The following is a 14781-nucleotide window of genomic DNA, read 5'->3' as shown; positions in this document are numbered from 1 at the left end:
AAAATGATTGGCGAAATAGGACAACGCTGACCGCCAAGGAGATGCGAACCACCGAGCTTAACCCCGCGAGTCCAGCATACTTCCACCAAGCCACACGCTCTTTGAGAATCTCGCTCCTTCATTTGGTTCATGGAGCACTCGCGATTTTCAATCGCGACTTTCTTGCAAACGCTTCAATGCTACGCCGTATCTTTAAGTGCAATGTTAATTTGTCATGCAAATCTATCGACACAACGAGTTTAGTCAAAATCGATTGCTATTGATCATCTCGTTGGATTCACGCCGAGAGTGAAACGTCAGTCTCGGCCGTGTGTCGGGAAGCACAATCTCGGCAACGTTGCGAATCAGAGCGAGATGGAGAGAACACATTCCCTCTCTCTCTTTCTTTCGCTTGGCTCGTCAAAACAAGCCGAGCGGTGGGCGGGACTTCAGACGGATAGACGGGAGCAGTTTCTCTATGTGTGTGTGCCGACTACATTCTTACATAGAAGCGTACGGCAATTGAAAATGTTTAAGCATATACCCTGAGATTCTATCTGTCGCGTATGACACGTGTGTGTGTATGTGTGTGTGTGAGTGCGTATATGCACACGTACGTCACGCACACTTTCAATGCAACACATGCACACGGACACAACTGAGCTAGAAAACGCCTGCCGGAGTATAAATAAATACTAACGTAACGCTGAAATATTTTGGAAAAATAATTTTGGGTACATACAAAATATTATCTTATTATCATATATTTATATATCGATATAAATCGTATATAATCTTCATAATATTAATCATATACAATCTCAATTCTTATTTTTTTTGTGCATGTTAACATGTTAATTCATGTTACAAATGCATAACAATGCGCGAGACCGTGCTTGTCAAGTACGCTATTATGGTTGTAGCACGGACATAAACCGCCTGAAAGTGGATGTAGTACGGACAGCCACCAGATGTAGGTTTTACCGTCGAGACCTAAAAGTGGATGTAGCATCGTAGTTCCCCTCTCAAAATGGATGCAAATAGCGCCCATTCCCAGTGCGAAAAATCGGTGTCGCCGAAAACGCCGTGTTGGCCGCTCTCAGCTTCCTCTCTGCTACAGCACATAAAGTGCACTTGTTTTCATTGTTGGCAACCTAGTGACGAATAATAAATCTTTAGTGATTTACTAGACAGCAGACCCCTTGTATGTGCGCGATTAGCACGGAACGAGCGCATAGAGAAACCAGCCACACGGACCTGAAATAAAATACGTTACATTGTTTGTCATCGCGTATCAAACGCAATTAATTACAATTTCTTGCGTTTCGTCCGAATACACGAATACTCGCTTAAGTAGGCCACTTTGAGCGAATATTCCGTCTCCGACTCAAGTATTTCATCCGACCCGTACTTCAGGCGGCTGACGTCGAGCAGCGCCTGACGTGCGAAGTTAGCTTCTCTTCAGTTGAGCGTTAACGAGAGCGAAGTTAGCGGCAGTGCGCGGCCGAGGCGAGACGCACGTACAAGCGAACGGATAAGGACGTAGCGTTGCAGCAGGCCAGCGGGTGACAGGTGGTTTGACGTTTTACCAGCCGCCATCGTCATTAACGCGACTACGACCTGCCATATTGTGCGTGACACATACGAGGGGGAAAGGTTGCCGCGTCTGAAAGCGAACAGCAGTCCGACACGATAGCCGTCGTCGAAGCGACTCGCCGCCGTGCGATTCGATGGCCGAGTGAGTCGTCCTGTGGAACAACCTCGTCGTGTACCACCAAGCACGGCCATTCGTCTCGATTTCTGTTCAGCGGCTGATAGCAGCTTTCCTTTACGCTGCGCCGATTCATAAGCGTGAGTATACGGTCATCGCTTCCTCCGTCGCATTGTTGACATCAGATTGTACTATCGCTATCGTGCGATTCGACGTGACGAACGCTGTGAGACCTCCGTGTCTTTTTTCTTTTTGTTCTTTATTTTTCCCCTCTTTGTTTCTGTCTCTCTCCTGCTCTTCGCTCATGAGATCTTTCCTCCGTCCTTTCTCGCCTGCGATTTACGATTTCCTCCGTCGCGCACATCGTGAAAACTGCGCTAATTGAATGTAACGTAATTATGGGAGTGGGCAGTTCTGGCTCTATTGTGTCGAGAGTAGCTTAATTTTCGAGGGACTCGCGCGTTCGTCGGGCACACGGTAGTAATTCTATCGCGATACACATGTTTCTCGTTTCGTCCTGTGTCAGATTAGCGTAATCTGTCTCAAGTTCGCTCCTGTTGGAAAACGATATCTTGGTAGTGCCAGATTTGAACGTCGGTATCACAAAGAAAATCTCTTTAGACTTTTTTCATGAATTATTCATAGATTTGCGGACGCTGTTTTCCTGCTGCGAAAGAATGATTTATTAATTGCGAGACAATAGCTGTTTTTCGCGAAAATAGATAAGTTAGTCTTACCTAGAGTTTTCATTGTAACATACATTGTGATACACAATGACTTGGTTGTGAATATTATTTTTAAGTAGCTTTCGGTATTTTATAAATCTACGTTGCACACTTTATATATAATATGTCAGTAAGTTCTACTTTGTAAAAGCGTAAAATTTAATAAAACTACTCATTTTCTCTGCAGGAGGCATATTTATCGCTATTACAAGTGTGTAGTATATGTAATTTATGCCATACTTTCCTCTTAAAAATCGTATGCATATCTAGATTTGCCATGAATTAAACTTGAAAACAATTTTTTTGTCCTTGACCAGGACAAATTACAATACACATAGCACAATTACAATAGTAAACATTATGTCTATTATTGACATCATTTTGAAAGGTTATCTAACATAGTGCATACTTATGAGGTGTATCTTTATCTGATATTGAATGAGACAAAGAATACAGTGTGCTTTCTGTCAAATGGGATTAGCAAAATTAATCTCAGATATCCCAAGTCAACAATGAAACATACAACGTGATACATAAAATGTTCTCTATAGACAACAGACAACTTTATCATTCCTGTCAAATTATCAATAATAGACTATAAATGTAGTTTCCTTTGAAAATTTTGTTTATAGGTGCAATATGTCGACCGGTCCATATAATTACTCCTATATTTTCAAATATATCATCATAGGAGATATGGGTGTAGGCAAATCTTGCCTACTTCATCAGTTTACAGAAAAGAAATGTAAGTAATAAATAATACATGATAATAAATATAAATACTGTTAAATGTTTACATACAATTATACCAAAATTTTGAATGAGATTTTTATAGAAAATTGATGTTGTTTAGTGATGCATCACTATTTTCCATGACATACTTTTAAAGAATGTGTAGTCATCTAATTGCATGACACATACATCGTGCTACATGTACTACATATGACAGGTTTTTAATGGCGTCAGTTGCTAGTTGACTTTTATGTTCATATTAAACTTTTTTAAAATTATAAAAATATTAAATAAAAAAGATATATGATGAATATTTGCTTAAACAATTACAGAAAAAAGTGAGTTTTTTAACTGTAATGTGTCTTGTAATTTTAGTTATGGCAGATTGTCCACATACCATTGGCGTTGAATTTGGCACTAGGATTATTGAAGTAGCAGGACAGAAGATAAAACTGCAGATATGGGACACTGCTGGGCAAGAACGATTTAGAGCAGTTACCAGGTAATGGCTGTTTTGGGACATTTGAGAGATATATAATCACCGATTGTAAAATTATGCACTGCAAATAAAAATATTTCCTGTCAGATCATATTATCGAGGCGCAGCTGGAGCATTAATGGTGTATGATATCACACGCCGTTCAACTTACAATCATCTCAGTAGCTGGCTGACAGACACAAGAAATTTGACAAATCCAAGCACTGTAAGCACTATACACTGTACACTATACACTTATACACTGTAAAACCATATTGTATGCAATAATATAATCGTAAGCAAAAGATTATTTCTTTAATTGATTTCTTAATAATATAAAATGCAAGAAATTAATCATGTTCCATATATCTTACAGGTTATATTCTTAATTGGTAACAAGAGTGATTTAGAGGGTCAGCGCGATGTTACCTACGAGGAAGCAAAACAATTTGCCGATGAACATGGCTTAATGTTCGTCGAAGCTAGCGCAAAAACGTAAGCACAACTCTATGCGTCGTTTTTATTATATTTAAAGGCAAGGCACAAATCCTTCGTGCAACTGCAAATGACACTGCTTTCTGATTTCTTAAATAGCGGACATAATGTGGAGGAAGCTTTCTTGGAAACTGCAAAGAAAATATTCCAGAGTATACAAGACGGCCGGTGAGTTTGGCAATCAGTTATAATAATGAAACGAGCAAATTGATACAGTTATTTATTCGTGACATACAACAACAAACTCGGTTCTAACTTGAAAGCCAAACACAAACCCAATGTTCTTCCATGTCATGAAAAAAAGAAATCTCAAATGTCATATAATTATATTTTATTGGTTAATCTTTCTCTTGTAGATTGGACTTAAATGCAGCAGAATCCGGCGTTCAACATAATCCCAGTCAACCAGGTCGCACCAGTCTCCAAGGAGTGTCTAATGAACAGCAGGGAGGGAAGGATTCCTGCTCTTGTTAGGTCATTATTTGTTTGTATATAGATATATTAATTGATCGGTACTATTAATGCATATATGATTTATACTAAGTGTAGTAAGCAGATTGTCTCGTAACCTGTATCCTCCCTTTGATAAGTGAAGTCTATTTGAGAGAAACGGAACATACACATTTTTGTTTTCTTTTTAATTAATTAGCATCGTTTTACAGTAATACGATGTTATAAATACACGACACAATGTAGAGACGTACATCGTCGTAAAAGTAATTCCAACAATGCTATCGATTTTTGACGCAGCAAGTATAATAAAACCGATGGAACGGCTTTTTTATGATTATTGCAACTTGCATAATATTTTGTATACTTTATGCATTTTGTTACGAAGCCAAGCAAGGATGGATAATCCGTTTAGTGCGGTGCGTGTGTAAGTGCCGATCGCGCGAACCTTGTTCGAGGCTAGGAACTTCCCGTAAAAATTGCTTAAAATCGAATACAAGCGATAAGGCTTATATTCAGCTGATTCGTAGCCGATTCATGGGAGGATTACATATTTGTTAGTTATGTGATACGCAAATTCTTGCTTTCGGAAACTTAACGAAAATTTTATCAGACACGCAACGAATGTCAATCGCTTTCTTTAAACCGCTTTCTGTTTGCTAAGAATAAAAATGTGCACGCTCATGCGAGCTGATTTTAGTTATTTGCGAGACCGACTATAAACGGAGAGAGAAAAAGTAGGGATCAATTTTCTTTTTTCTTTATATTTAAAAGATATATCTATTCTTGATGAAACGTAAATATACATACATATATATACATATATATATATATATACACATCAAAATGTATTAAACTTGACATGTGTTTTAGTAAGATGCTAAGATAGATGCTATTCGCCTTTCTTCTCGTTGTTTGAAATATTGAAATGTTTGATTTAGCAAGCCTACGTTAGCGCAAATAATTTGTATCGCACTTGAATATCACGCGAATGTAGTGTAGCTTCGAATGTATGTGTTGTCACGCGTTTCACATTTTTTTTACTTGTATGCTCTTTTGATACATTATGTAATTTAGCGTACGTTTCTCAGTTTGAGAGCAAACCGCGCGGAATCTGAAAATTTTCGTTTACTGGGGTATCGTCTGTCACATTGCGGCCTCATGCGGACATTCAAACGTCGGTATACTAATTGGTGCGCTTCTCGCGAAGTTACACAAGCTCTGTCTTGTTATGAATTGATGTGTGGTACAAATATGTGACGTTGACATGTACGAGACGCGCGGAGAAAGAAAGGCAGAAGGCGAGATCTCGCACGGCACACACGCAATGATCTAATGTTCTCGTCAGTGTTATGTGACTTGTGAACGATTTGTATGAGTGGCGTGAAAAGAGCATGCGAAGAATCGCCCGAATCGAAGAATCGGAATCAGAATAATCTGGACCAAAGTTTTAACGAATCTGTTCGGTCTACAACGGGCGGTTGTTTCGGCATATCCTGTGTTAATTTTATGTACTGTATATTCTCGGAGTATTTTCAAAGGAGACACGCGATGCGAAATAGAAATTTAGGATAGTGTTATATGCGCCGTTCTTCGTGTCGTGTAATCACAGTAGCACTTGATGATCTTTTCGCGTAACAGAGGTTCACTTTCTCACGTATCTTTGTTATATTTTTTGTATCTTGTACATACAACGAGTATGAGAGAATGCCAGGGAATAAATATACTTCTACATGGTGCTTCGACGAAAGAGAAGAATGCCACTCTTGTTTTATCACGGCGAGCTTTCTCTTCGCTGTGTGTGTCTGAGCGGTTGATTCGTTAATATAATACACACACACACACACACATGAAAAGCTTTCTTTCGCGTAGTATTATCTCTTGCAGAAATCTCAGTTCCCTCGCGATAGTTTATTTCGTTGGATTGACATGTGGAGAGAGAGAGAGAGAGAGAGTCGAGTGTTAATATTAACCGAGAGATCTTCCTTCAGTAATTGACAAGCGAAATCAAAACTTCTAAATTTGTAGAGCAATAATTTTTTTTTTTTTTCTTTGCAACTATTGTCAACAGCTTCTGTACTTATTAGTCCGCAGCCCTTTCATTTCGCGGAACAGTGAAAATTATCGGTAACGTTAGAAGCTGTGAAGACAAGTGTGATAATTTCATTGCGATAAGGTTCGTGTGATTGGAATTGTTACATCTCCGTTCGTGTAAGCGACACTGTGACTTGTGCAGCACAATTTACTTGTATACTGTAAGCATTGCAACAAATAACAAATAAAACTTGTATAATAAAGGATTAAATTCTACATGTAAATTTATATATCTAGAGCGGAGCGACGCTGTGCTTTTATTGAGGATCTTTACGTCTGATGATAATTGTCTTTTGTAATTTATCAAGCGGCGCAGTAGTGCCGTGAACACCCGGTGTGTGAAGAAGAAATTGTTAAATTGATAACATGTTAAATGCGATCGTGTTCGCGGTGGAAAAACCACGGTACTACCGATAACTTGTTATAGAATTTCGAAACTCTGTGGGGTTGAAATATTTCACAAATTAAAGCTATGGTAAAAAAATGTAACAATATTTTTATGGTATAATGGTGTGAGCTTTCTCGATTGCGACCATTTCTATGAAAGTCTGTGCAGCCTGCACCGTGCATGTAACATTGCGCACATGCATATAATTGTTGATATAAATATCAATTGCTAATTTTGACCCAGTTCCTCGTTAATCTAAGAACGTTCCGCGTTTTCTTTCCCTTAGCGTTACATAACGCCTCGTTATGCTGATAACAGAATAACATGGCCGTGTTCGCAAGTGCCATAGCCTGCCAAGGATATTACATTTAGATCCCGGGCAACGCGATTATGCAGCGTGTCAACGAAATGTCAGTGTCTACTCTCCGCGCATTCTCGAGGAGCAGTACGGCTCCATTCTTCACGACGAACGACACGTACGCGTCTGCTGGTGAAACATTTTAGAGCATGAATTTACGAGCGATCGCCGTGCTCGTCATCGTGACGTGTGTGTCATGTAGCTTTGCGAAGAAGTGAGGAGATGTAGTTGTCATTATCGCTACACACGATGCTGCAGAGCCACATTTCGGGTTCGCGTCGGGATCTTCGAAAATGAGAAAAAGAATTCGTGTGATCGTGGATCTCTGGAAGGGTTTCTTTTCGAACCGCAAGTGATTAGGAAAGAACAGTCTCTCTCTCTCTCTCGCAGATTAACCTCCACAGTTGAAAGCAGATAAACACTCCTATCGTTCATTCAATTTCGTGCGCGCGGTTTGTTTGACCAAAACTTCAACGTAACTCTAATCGCCGAGATACTTCACGATTCAATGCATCTTATGTGTATATTCATACAATCTGATCTCTCTCTCTCTCTCTCTCTCTCTGACTCGACATTTTTATTGTTAAAATGTTGCTCCACGATGTTCCTCATTCGAATTCCTATACTTCGAATTCGAGTCTTCCGACTCGTCCTCACGATCACACCTTCTCAACGTAACAAGGCCACGAATCGCGCTCATTTAATTCTATTTGGAACATGAATTTACACGTTTTACTCTCATCGTGTGAATTGAATTAGGGACAAAATGATGCTGTTCGACTTCATGAACGCGCAAAACCTAGACGGATGGAGAGAGATGTCTGACACCGTGAGAACCGTGGGAAAGTCCAAGGCCGTGTTAACTCTGCAGACAAGCCAACTCTTTCAGAGAGCCGTCTTCTTCACGTTGCTGAATCCGCAGCCGAACGGCGCCGGCTTCGCCGGTGTCAGAACGCTTACGAATCTCGACTTGTCGAAGTTTAAGAATATCGAGATCAGTTGCCGAGGACAGGGACAAAACAGCAACTACAAAATATCTCTCAGACACAAAGGACAGGATTACAATGTGGATGTCAGCTACGAACAATTCTTCACAGTAAAGAGTTTTGATGTTCTCTTCCCTTTTTTCTCCCTCCCTCTCTCTCTCTCTTTCTCTCTCTCTCTCTCTTGTCAAACGATTATATTTACCTGCAATCTAACGTTATTCTTGTTGATTTGTTTATAATTATTAGAGACAAATTCTGCATTGCGTACCATCACGAAACTCTCATTTCTGAAATTCAGACACTTCGATACGAATGGATTGTAGTATTGCGCGTTTCCGCTGCAGGTGCCGATGTCGGACGAAGAGTTTTTCACGGTGACGTTGCCTCTGAAAGACTTCAAGCCTTATTATCGTGGACGCGAGATGCCGGACAGCGAGCCGCTGGACACGACGAATATCACTATGTTTGAATTCCAAATCTACGGCGGCGTTTACATGCCGACTAAGCAACGTGGTGTGTCGGCATTGGAGATAGAGACCGTAGCAGCGGTCTCTACGTGACCCAAATGAAATGCCTCCTGAGGAGAAGCGACCTTTTATTTCCGATAACGTTGCTAAATGCTATAAGTAGCACAAACACACAAGTGCAACATTCAAACGCATATATTCGGTGCTCCGAGTATTAGATATTAAATATAAGTCCGTTACAACAATTATTAAGATTTAATATTTTAATAAATGCTTATTCATTTCTCGTTGCTTGTACGCAAAAGCGAGCACACGTTTTAACATGTTATACAGTGTTTCTACATATTATTAGGCGATGTAATAATTCCTCATAATGTACGTCGGCCTGAAAACTCTAGGAAAGTTCAGTCGGCATAACCTTTACAAAGTCTTGCCAGGTATAAATGCTCTCCGAGTTTGTAATTGACAGATAAGCTCTTTTTTTTACCACTCGCTTAGGTATGTCTCTTCAAGGCAGTTGTACAGTTTTAGATCTTGATTCATCCTGCAAAAACATAGAACAAAAATGATACTCACTTGTAGTTAGAAGCAAGAAAAGAGAAATGGTAAACTTCTGCTTACGCTTTGAAGGCCTCTCCTATTTCCGCGACTTTGGAGGGATGACACACGACGGTAGTCTTGCATTTCTTCGGATCAAACAGCGGCTTTAGGTACAAGGTCGCTACACGGGTCATGTCCTCCGTAGTGACAGCGGAAATGCGACGTACCATCTGACGATGGTAGTCGTGCGGTATGTTCTTAAAGTAAGACAACAATGAATACGTCACAATGTCTCCTATTGTCTTCTCTTGCTCGATTATCTCGAAGATCATCGACGACTTCGCTGACTCATAAAGCAGCTTATCCCACTTGTCACCGGAGAGATGAGTTTCCTGTAACAGAAAATTCATGATACAAAATATCCCATAGCTTCTGCTTTCTTTGGAAAAACTCGTAGCCAGTAGAAAATAAAGATTGCGGGACACTTTTACTTCGATGAACGTCAGAAAGCACCCAATACCCAATAAAGAAGATTCACCGAGGTGAAAGTGTTGCGCAATCTCGCTTTCACTGACTGCTTACGCTGACTCTGTTGCTTCGCAACTAAAACCTCGTACCACTATTGATTTCGTTTCCTTGTACGCAGCCACAGCATTCGTAGCTCTATAAAATGCCAAGTATAATAGTCCTTCGTTCACTTTCGGATAAATGCTGTATCCGTACGAAAGTCCCTGTCCTCTGATCAATCTCCACATAGGCCCCTGGAATCACATATTCATCAGATGACGACAGACACGATGGCCGAGTCATGAAGCTCGACGACCATCCCGTGCTTACCTCCACTTGAGTTAAATACTGCAAACAGACAGTCAAGGCCGGCAGGTCGGGACTGTGATAGTCAGTTATGCACGGACAAGTCTGACACAAGAACGAAGACTCGATGCATCCCAGTCCTGTGATGCAGCCGCTAATGGCGATGTCATCAGCGGAATTCATCAGCGACCAGTCGGAAGTGACGCTGAGCCTGAAATTGATCATTTACGCTGTTGTAAGAGTATGTCTCATACTTCTGATGTGTACATTTTTATTTTAGAGCCGAATTGCACCATTAATCTGGGTTGACATATCGGATTATGCACGGCGGGTAACAGGAAATTAATCGCTTATCGAACGTGCAGGCAGGTTATATCTACTTGGTTTTTGCTGAAGTTCCCACGTCGGAGAAGAACATATTCCACGGGGCGTAAACGTTTGGAACTTGCACCGTTAACTTCTCTACGTTGACAGCCATATACAGAACCATGTTTTTCGGAGACGTTAAAGTTTTTCTGACCGACTCGATCTCCGCGATAACTTCTCTTTTTCCTGTCTCATCGTTCAGACGTTCCAAGATGTCAGTAAGGAACTTTTGCTGCCGCAACATACTGGATGTGAAGGTATTGCTGTCTGCAAATGTTCCAAAGACATGCAATGTAAAAATGTTACATGCTCTTTTCCACATTATTTTATATATATTGGAAAGCATCGAGATAAATCTTACCTTTATTGTACAGTAATCCTTTCATTAAGTGGCCTGCAATTTTGGATCCGTTTCTTTTTTGTTGAGCTACATCGTTCACCATTTTCGTCGCAATGATTTTCAATCGGTCAACCGTCAATTCGGTATCATACAAGAGTTCTTTGATCCACTGCACACCTTTCTCATACTTTTCCAATTCGAGCTAAATAAATAAAAAAGCAAATATACATGTAAAAATTGAGACTCTTCTTACTTCAATGGCTGCGATTACTCTTTTGCAGAAGAAGAGAATGTATGCGTGAACTTATATTTACCTGAAGCATCAAGTTGACAGTATGGCTATAGGAACCGCACGAAAATCTCAAAGTATTAATAAAACCAATTTGAGTGGCAGTTCCTATAGTATCAGCTTCTAATTCGGCCACTATTTCCTCGTAAGGAATCAGTCGACCATCCCTCTTCACCGGAGATTCCATAATGACTTCCAGCAACAGCGGAATATACTTTCTGTATTCTCTGGTAATAGAGGAAGTGTCCATAAGGACAAACAGCTAAATTCAGATAAATGTAATGATTAATATCACATCAGAGACACGACGGAAGGATAGCAGAGTAATAGAATAAGGTAACACTCACGTAAACGAAGTTTGTATTAACGTGATCCAAGTAAGTGAAGAAAGGCAATTTAGTGACATCCAGTCTAGAATGTTGCTCCGGGGTTTCTGTGGTGTAACTCTTGATATGATGAAAGTTAATAGTGTCCGTGCCGGGTATGGGTACACTTTCCAACAACTCGTCAGGCACCGGTCTCTTCGCAGGGAAACAAGATCAATGGTTACGTTAATATACTGATCGCAAGAATACTTTCAACGTTTGCCGCGATTACACTTGAACGCGTACCTCGTTCTCCTCGATAGCTTTCAGGAGTTCTAGTTCTTTGCGTTCTAAGCCGTCCGTGCCCAACTTCTCTATTTGCTTGGCCGTTCGTTGTTCCTCCTCTTGTGTCAAAGTGCGCTGTTTTTCTATACTAGGTATGCCCTTCACAATGATCATCGGCGTGTCAACGAAATATTTCTTCAAGAGATTTATCCAATACGATTCAGGCTCGTTTTCGAGTTTCTTGAAGTCACGCACGGTATTCAACCTCTGATCGAGCTGTCAACAGAGACGAAACGAATGTAACCGATAATGCAAAGCATATATTTAGTTTGTGAATGAGTGTAACTTACATCTTCTTTTGTATTTCCATACAATACATGCCCAAAGAGCATGTACGCGATCGTGTCATGCGGCTCGTTTTCCAAGGCACTTAAAACTTCAAGGATGCTCCGGTGAATTACAGTTCTCATCCTCTTCATGTCTATACCGTTACCGTCTTTACATATATCGCTGAGTACTTTCATAAGGGGCTCCTTGATCTGGGGAATCTTATCTTTTGGTACATTCTCAAACATGAAGCATAAAGTTGAAATTGAGAAATTGTACTGAATGTAATCCACATTGCTAGCATAAGGACTGTCTCTTTCGACGAATTCTTTCTGCAATGGACTGACAGACGTGTCGGTGAGGTATTTGGCAAATAGAGTGCAGCCGAGACAATCATATAATTCATTAACTCCAGATGGTCCTCGCCAAGCGATATACACCATTCCGTTATCTTCGTCATCGCATGGATAGCAAACATCCAGATTCACACTTTTCACGAGTGGTGCAACTGGAGTTTGCCAAGGCCTCTCGAATGGTCCTCTACTTCCCTAAAATTTTACAACTCGAAGTTAATTGATTGAAAGGATCATATAAATATATAAATCATATGACTTGACTTTGTCAATTCAATACAAAATCTGTAAAATTCTGCAATATATATATATATAAATACCTTTGAAATTATTTTCTTCTCTATGGGTTGCAAAGCCTTGAAAACATCAGCATGTTTCACTTGTCCTACTATTAATACAGTTAAATTCTCTGATCTGTAAAACTCCTTATGATATTGTCTCACTTTCTCATTGCTAGTACTTTTTCGCAAATTCTTTAATGCACCTAAAAAGACAGATGTAAGTAATATCTGAAGTAGCATGACTTGACAATTTTATATATCCCCATACCTCCAGTATTTGATTTATATCCGCATTCACCAGGATAAATTGCTCTTGATAATTCCGTGAATGTCATACATTCTCCTGTATTTTCTCTACCTTGCATCTCACAGTAAACTACACCTGCATCCTTACCCTCACCAGTAATATGATGTACCTCTGTAAGATAGGCAGCATCCTGCCAAGATATGTAATCATGAAATATATTTTCAAAGAAAACCATTTTATGTAAGTACTACAAATAAATAAACACTTTGTGATGATACTTTATGCTGAATGGACTGTAATTATGAATGTTAATGATTTCAACAACTACCTGAAGAGTAGGATAAAGTATATGCTCAAGATAAATTGGCATTAGCGAGAGGAATCCTTCACTGCCAGCAGTTGTCATGGTATAATAAGTATGGTCACGTTCTGTGTGAGCATTAGTGCCAGATGCCAGACATCTATTAGCCCAGAGATCCAGGACACCTTTGTAGGGATAATCCTCACTGCCCAAAAAGATAAGATGCTCCAGTGTATGAGGAATGCCATCATCGTCGAGTGCTTCGGTAACTGATACAGAAAGATCTTTTGTAAGCTTCAATAATTAATAAACAACTTCAATTAAAATTTACTATAGATTGTTAGGGAATAGTATTAGGAAATATTGGACATTGTTATCCATTTTAACATTTTACAATTATGTCTATTATATCTACATATGCCTGTAAGTGCATATGTAAGCACACACTCAGCAAGTGTACATATGTTTGTAAAAAGTGTTGATAAGTGTTGATAAAGTGGTATTAGAAAAAATTTGATATATGGAATTATTATCAGTGACGTGTCAATTACCAAGATTAAAATAACCACTGACAACCGGTCCGTCTACTTCTGCGATACAAACTGTCATGCCGGTGTTCGTGGATTTATACATATGGACCGGAATCGTATCCACTGCCTTTAACGAGCATGTCAACTCGAATCCACCCATATTTTCTCTCGGAGAACTATCAACAGGTGCCATACTCCGTTATCAAAGTATAAATTCGTGCAAAGTTATAATTCTAACCGCAACGAGATCCTTCCTCCTCTCCTTTCGGGCATAATCAGGGGTTGGAATCCTATTGGCCAGTTCTGTCTAGTTGGACAGAGTTTAGAGATGGGCGATATCACTTTGATTATCTCGACATCGATTATTTTTACCTTACAAATGCCCGTTTCTACCACAACTGTGGTGATGGCTGGTTATTCCGTCAGAATTGACCAATCGCGTTTGTCAATTCTAATTAACGACAAATGCGATCGGTAAGTAACTGTTGAAATAACCAGTCAGTTAAATTAATACTATAATTTATACTATTGTAACATTCGTGCATCTGATTGTGATGTGTGCTCTTGGATTCAGCTAAATTTAAGAACATACGCCAATTAAATTCACAAATTTTATAGCAGTTGTAATAAGCAGCTTTTTTGGTTGAACGCAGATAGTAAAGACGGTAAAGACACTAAAGATCATCAGCCCTGAGTAAATTTTCGTATTGCCGAAAGGACCTCGAGGGGCCTGGAGGTAATTCAAGAGTCATGACATACCGACTGTTTCAACTATATACACTGTGTGATGAAAACAGGTCGTTTTATTTCTGAGCTACATACAGTAGTAGCCGATAATGGTATAATCGGTGAATACACCTTGATGACAATGAAACCTAATCTGTTCTTCTTTCAAGACATTTTTAAAGACATTGGAAAGAAATAAAATTAAAATTGCATTT

At 39.7% G+C, this 14781-nt stretch overlaps 3 protein-coding genes across 6 annotated transcripts; 2 read left to right on the top strand and 1 right to left on the bottom strand.

Moving 5' to 3' along the window:
* The first annotated feature begins 1185 nt into the window (after positions 1-1185).
* Positions 1186-6620, top strand: Rab14 (RAS oncogene family member Rab14). Its single transcript, XM_011146728.3, has 7 exons — positions 1186-1830; positions 3048-3160; positions 3523-3649; positions 3734-3851; positions 4002-4120; positions 4220-4288; positions 4477-6620. The coding sequence occupies exons 2-7, from the start codon at positions 3055-3057 to the stop codon at positions 4592-4594; spliced, it is 657 nt and encodes a 218-aa protein (XP_011145030.1). The 5' UTR covers positions 1186-1830; positions 3048-3054; the 3' UTR covers positions 4595-6620.
* A 303-nt stretch (positions 6621-6923) lies between these two features.
* On the top strand, positions 6924-9191 carry LOC105186483 (uncharacterized). Of its 4 annotated transcripts, none has more exons than XM_011146733.3 (3): positions 6924-7139; positions 8170-8506; positions 8741-9191. In XM_011146733.3, the coding sequence occupies exons 2-3, from the start codon at positions 8177-8179 to the stop codon at positions 8954-8956; spliced, it is 546 nt and encodes a 181-aa protein (XP_011145035.1). In that variant the 5' UTR covers positions 6924-7139; positions 8170-8176; the 3' UTR covers positions 8957-9191. The 4 variants fall into 4 exon arrangements, with proteins under 4 accessions (XP_011145035.1, XP_011145032.1, XP_011145033.1 ...); XM_011146730.3 differs by lacking the exon at positions 6924-7139 and adding an exon at positions 7160-7528; XM_011146731.3 differs by lacking the exon at positions 6924-7139 and adding an exon at positions 7519-7624.
* Positions 9096-14135, bottom strand: LOC105186482 (uncharacterized protein C05D11.1). Its single transcript, XM_011146729.3, has 14 exons — positions 13862-14135; positions 13338-13579; positions 13031-13199; positions 12802-12965; positions 12152-12676; positions 11823-12077; positions 11559-11732; positions 11237-11473; positions 10944-11124; positions 10597-10849; positions 10241-10427; positions 10021-10164; positions 9485-9795; positions 9096-9407 (listed from the first exon to the last, which is right to left on the bottom strand). Exons 1-14 carry the CDS (start codon positions 14031-14033, stop codon positions 9347-9349), a joined length of 3075 nt encoding a protein of 1024 aa, XP_011145031.2. The 5' UTR covers positions 14034-14135; the 3' UTR covers positions 9096-9346.
* Positions 14136-14781: the final 646 nt, after the last annotated feature.

The sequence above is a fragment of the Harpegnathos saltator genome, unplaced genomic scaffold, assembly GCF_003227715.2.
Source record: "Harpegnathos saltator strain DR-91 unplaced genomic scaffold, Hsal_v8.6 scaffold202, whole genome shotgun sequence".
Taxonomy (NCBI): domain Eukaryota; kingdom Metazoa; phylum Arthropoda; class Insecta; order Hymenoptera; family Formicidae; genus Harpegnathos; species Harpegnathos saltator.
This window is presented reverse-complemented; position numbering and strand designations above follow the sequence as displayed.